The sequence below is a fragment of the Entelurus aequoreus genome, linkage group LG17 (genome assembly GCF_033978785.1).
Source record: "Entelurus aequoreus isolate RoL-2023_Sb linkage group LG17, RoL_Eaeq_v1.1, whole genome shotgun sequence".
NCBI classification, from domain to species: domain Eukaryota; kingdom Metazoa; phylum Chordata; class Actinopteri; order Syngnathiformes; family Syngnathidae; genus Entelurus; species Entelurus aequoreus.
In genome coordinates, this window is record NC_084747.1 from 28,708,328 (window position 1) to 28,714,380 (window position 6,053).

The window sequence follows — 6,053 nt, forward strand, 5'->3', positions numbered from 1 at the left end:
GTCACCTAAAGACGAACGTGGTGAGGAATGTCAGTCTTGCTTTCCAAAGATGACAATCAGCACATCGCAAGGGTTTCGTGCTGACCTCATCCGTCAAACGTGACAGTTAAATGCCACAATAACACCATGGAGACAAGCCTCTGGGTGTAAGGCATCCCGAGCTCTCTTGTGTGCGTTACGCTATTCTGTCTGGACTCAATACCTCACTTGGAAAGTGGTAAATTCCACAAATGAAAGTAAGCTTTCATCTACTAGTGGGTTCAGGGAGTGGAACAAAGTACATAACGGAAAGGGCATGTGGGAGAATATAAGAAAGTGCTTTGAACTTGTGGCTGTCAAAGTCCCTTTCCTTTCACAACGGTGTCTTTTAAAATGAGAACCTCAAAGGCACTCTGGTCATGTCGTCCTCCCCACCCTGCTTGACCCTTGTAAAGTCCTACGGAGAACACACATCAAAGAGCCTACAGCATTGAGCTAAAGACCTTACTGTGCTAGACGCCCCCACAACTCATTGCTCGGAAGCTGGTGTTGAAGGGGAACAGCACTTTTTTTGGGAAATTTGCCAATCTTCCAAAGTCTGATACATGAACACAAATGTCTTTTCCTTTTCTGTTTGTTCTAAACTGTAAAAAACTGCTGGCGATAGGCGGCTAACAATGCATGAAATGGGATTTCAGCTATTCCGCCCATAAAGCACTCTAAAAAAACATCCAAAACCTCTAACAACGTTATATATACATTTAGTGACAGGCATACAATCACATACCGTAAATTCGAGACTATCAGCCGCGCTATTTTTTTTCCTACACTTTGAACCCTGCGAATTATAAAAGGGTAACTTTTGGATTTTTCTTCGTTGACGGCCATAAAGCAAATAGTTTTCATAAAACACATGCAGAGACACTTGAAGAGTTTGCTCACTGCAGGTGCTGCTGGGTGAAAGCCTACAAGTGTTTCCTCCTGTTTAGAGCTTTGAACTGGAGGTAGAAGTGCCGTCCTGTTTTCTAATCATCCGTAACGTTTACACTCGTATGGATTCTTCATTCATCACTCCAAGCAACGCTTGAAAGTTTTACAATATAAATAAAACAATTCTTAATTACAGAACCATCACATGTGTGATGTCTGTCAGTGTTTTCACGCACAAGTGTACGTGCTATTGTAATGTAATGAAGCAAGCGTCGTTAGCATGAGCTGATATGCTAACAGGTTTACGAGTGTCTGTGTTAGTATTATTAAAGGCCTACTGAAATTAAATGTTTTTATTTAAACGGGGATAGCAGATCCATTCTATGTGTCATACTTGATCATTTCGCGATATTGCCATATTTTTGCTGAAAGGATTTAGTATAGAACAACGACGATAAAGTTCGCAACTTTTGGTCTATGATAAAAAAAAAGCCTTGCCCCTACCGGAAGTAGCGTGACGACACCGGAGGAAGGACTGCTCATATTTTCCTATTGTTTACACCAGCAGTGAGAGAGATTTGGACCGAGAAAGCGACGATTACCCCATTAATTTCAGCGAGGATGAAAGATTCGTGGATGAGGGACGTGAAAGTGAAGGACTAGCGTGCAGTGCAGAACGTATCTTTTTTCGCTTTGACCGTAACTTAGGTACAAGGGTTTATTGGATTCCACACTCTCTCCTTTTTCTATTGTGGATCACGGATTTGTATTTTAAACCACCTCGGATACTATATCCTCTTGAAAATGAGAGTCGAGAACACGAAATGGACATTCACAGTGACTTTTATCTCCACGACAATACATCGGTGAAGCTCTTTAGCTACTGAGCTAACGTGATAGCATCGGGCTTTACTACATATAGAAACAAAACAAATAAGTCCCTGACTGGAAGGATAGACAGAAGATCAACAATACTACCAAACCCTGGACATGTAAATAAACGGTTAATGCTTTCCAGCTTGGCGAAGCTTAATAATGCTGTTGCTAACGACGCCATTGAAGTTAACTTAGCTACGGAACCTCGACAGAGCTATGCTAAAAACATTAGCTCTGCACCTACGCCAGCTCTCATCTGCTCACCACGACCCGTGCTCACCTGCGTTCCAGCGATCGACGGTACGACGAAGGACTTCACCCGATCACCGATGCGGTTGGCAGCCCGGAGACGGAGGAAGTCAAGGTGAGGTCGTTCGGCTAGCGCGTCTGCTATCCTCAAAGTGCTCCTGGTTGTGTTGCTGTAGTCCACCGCTAATACACCGATCGCACCTACAGCTTTCTTCTTTGCAGTCTCCATTGTTCATTAAACAAATTGCAAAAGATTCACCAACACAGATGTCCAGAATACTGTGGAATTTTAAAATGAAAACAGAGCTTTTTGTATTGGATTCAATGGGCTCCGAATACTTCCGCTTCCACTGTTGACGTCACGCGCAAACGTCATCATATCGAAACGTTTTCAGCCGAAAGTTTGCCGGGAAATTTAAAATTGCACTTTATAAGTTAACCCGGTCGTATTGGCATGTGTTGCAATGTTAAGATTTCATCATTGATATATAAACTATCAGACTGCGTGGTCGGTAGTAGTAGGCCTTTAACTTACAATAGCATTCTTTTCGTATTGTTTAAGTTTCACAAATTCGAGCTAGCTTCAGCGGCTAGTGGGTCCATGATGATGACTTCTGTTTTGTTTGATCAACCGTTTTACTGCCTTGTTACGGACACTGTTTGGAAACAAATAAGGTATGTAAAAAACATTTACAAAATCTTTCTGGGTAAATCACTAATTTCACAACGTATATATCTGTGGCTAATAATCAGGTGCGGCTAATATATGGAAATATATATCTTTTTTTTTTGTTGGGTGCGACTTACACTATATTGCCAAAAGTATTTGGCCACCTGCCTTGACTCACATATGAACTTGAAGTGCCATCCCATTCCTAACCCACAGGGTTCAATATGATGTTGGTCCACCTTTTAGACTTAGACTTAAAAGTTAAAGTCCCAATGATTGTCACACACACACTAAGTGTGGTGAAATTTGTCCTCTGCATTTGACCCATCCCCTTGTTCACCCCCTGGGAGGTACTTAGACTTAGACAAACTTTAATGATCCACAAGGGAAATTGTTCGACACAGTAGCTCCGTTAAAATGATGGAAAGTGTATGGATGGAAAAGACAATGCAGGTATAAATAGACTAAATATAGCGATACAAAATATAATATATATACGTAATATTTACATAATATATGTACAGTATATTATATATACTGTACATATATTATGTCTATATCATATATACAATATATATATGATTTTGCAGCTATTACAGCTTCAACTCTTCTGGGAAGGCTGTCCACAAGGTTGCAAAATGTGTTTATAGGAATCGTCGACCATTCTTCCAAAAGCGCATTGGTGAGGTCACACACTGATGTTGGTCGAGAAGGTCTGGCTCTCAGTCTCCGTTCTAATTCATCCCAAATGTGTTCTATCGGGTACAGGTCAGGACTCTGTGCAGGCCAGTCAAGTTCATCCACACCAGACTCTGTCATCCATGTCTTTATGGACCTTGCTTTGTGCACTGGTGCACAGTCATGTTGGAAGAGGAAGGGGCCCGCTCCAAACTGTTCCCACAAAGTGGGAGCATGGAATTGTCCAAAATATTTTGGTATCCCTGAGCTTTCAAAGTTTCTTTCACTGGAACTAAGGGGCCAAGCCTAACTCATCATTTGGATGGGTGGCCAAATACTTTTGGCAATATAGTGTATATCCTGGTGCGCTCTATAGCCCAGAACATACGGTAATTTGGTTGTCTATTTGTAGTTGTTCATATCATTGTTCTTGTATCTCAGTCAGTACAGATTTTTGTCCTTTCACACTATATTGTATTTCACATTGCTCCTACAATAACAAATGTCGCTCTAGCTTGGTTAATATGCAGGCGCTTTGTTGGCGGTTATTGAATATTTTTTTACAGGGCTTTGTAGGCAGAACAAATGAATGAATCCCCATTACATGCTTTGTTTGCCGTCTCTTGCTGGCAGTTTATTTCTATTAAGTGCGCACATTAAAGAGAAAATATTGAACGTTTTTGTCTTCCATTAAGATTGTGAACGATGGACAACATTTTGAAAAAGTGCAGTTCCTCTGTTAAGATGGACGGCGGATGACTCCAAGCAGTGTAACTTGGTGGAGGGGATGTTTGGAAGGTAACCAGGGTAACATCAGTACACATAAATAGTAATGTATACAGTAAATCCACACACTAGTAAACACTGGGCCTTTTACCTGGAGAGTGAGGTTGAAGGTAAAGGTTTCGTCAGCTTCAGGCAGGTCATCGTCCCTCACGGCAATGAAGATGGTCTTACTGGGTTCAGTGGACAGCAGAAAGGCTGCAGCAGTAATAGCCTCAAAATCGCCAGTGTCGACTCCCTCCAACTGAAATAAATACAGCAAAAATAGTGATATGTATGTTTATATACAGTCGTGGTCAAAAGTTTACATATACTTGTAAAGAACATAATGTCATGGCTGTCTTGAGTTTCCAATAATTTCTAAGACTTTTATTTTTTTGTGATAGAATGATTGGAGCACATACTTGTTGGTCACAAAAAAACATTCATGAAGTTTGGTTCTTTTATGAATTTATTTATTAAGTCAGGACTTTGGGAAGGCCATACTAAAACCTTAATTCTAGCCTGATTTAGCCATTCCTTTACCACTTTTGACGTGTGTTTGCGGTCATTGTCCTGTTGGAACACCCAACTGCGCCCAAGACCCAACCTCAGTGTAACTGTTGCTACTAATAATTATTATAATTTGTTTTATTTCTCTAAAAACAGAATAATAAGTTAAGTTCATAAAAGGGAATTCAAATCAAAATGCATAAAAGTTCATAAGAAGGCTATATTTAAGTTACTATGGTTAAAAATGTAATTTCATGCCTTTTCGTTAAATTTGTGGGCATACTTTTATTTTGAAGTGTCTCGTTTGGTCTGTCGTCTGATGTAAGGAAGCTACTTCCGGGTATGAGTAAACATTTTTGATGCAATGTGAAGGCAGAAAGAGAGAGACTGACTGTCAGAAAGACTAAAAAGTGTCACAAGGACTCTAAGCGTTTGGGCTATAAGAGCCTGAAGATCACAATTTCCTCCTAAAAGAAGCATGCAGGTCAACGAGGTATTTGTTTGTCATTTCTGCTTGTATTTACTTCGGTAAAATGTTTGATCCACATGCTGTGCATGTTGTTATTTTTACGTTTATAACGTGCTTTATTTTATTTCAGTTTTCACGGTGAATTTGAAGGGAAAGGAAGCCTTCAAATAAATCAGTTCAAGAAAGTCATTGTGTCTGTGCTATTTGGAGGGAGTTACACTCCGGGCTAATGATTTTAGGTTGTCCTGAAGAATTTGGAGGTAATCCTCCTTTTTCATTGTCCCATTTACTCTCTGTAAAGCACTAGTTCCATTGGCAGCAAAACAGGCCCATAGCATAATACTACCACCACCATGCTTGACGGTAGGAATGATGTTCCTGGGATTAAAGGCCTAACCTTTTCTCATCCAAACATATTGCTGGGTATTGTGGCCAAACAGCTCCATTTTTGTTTCATCTGACATCACATGGACAAAGATAAGACCTTCTGGAGGAAAGTTCTGTGGTCAGATGAAACAAAAATGGAGCTGTTTGGCCACAATACCCAGCAATATGTTTGGAGGAGAAAAGGTTTGTTTGATTGATTGAGACTTTTATTAGTAGATTGCACAGTACAGTCCATATTCCGTACAATTGGCCGCTAAATGGTAACACCCGAATAAGTTATTCAACTTGTTTAAGTTGGGGTCCACCTTAATCAATTCATGGTAAAAGGTGAGGCCTTTAATCCCAGGAACACAATCCCTACCATCAAGCATGGTGTTTGTAGTATTATGCTCTGGGCCTGTTTTGCTGCCAAAGGAACTGGTGCTTTTCACAGAGTAAATGCGACAATGAAAAAGGAGGATTACCTCCAAATTCTTCAGGACAACCTAAAATCATCAATCCGGATGTTGGGTCTCGGGCGCAGTTGGGTGTTCCAACAGG

The 6,053-nt window shown here is 40.5% G+C and overlaps 1 protein-coding gene across 1 annotated transcript in view; it reads right to left on the reverse strand.

Annotated features, from left to right (window-relative positions):
• Window positions 1–6,053, reverse strand: part of adgrv1 (adhesion G protein-coupled receptor V1) — a 472,167-nt gene that overhangs the window by 425,252 nt on the left and 40,862 nt on the right. Inside the window, exon 3 of the mRNA XM_062025438.1 lies at window positions 4,260–4,409. Coding sequence (XP_061881422.1) covers window positions 4,260–4,409 — 150 coding nt within the window. The remainder of the gene's footprint in view (window positions 1–4,259; window positions 4,410–6,053) is intronic.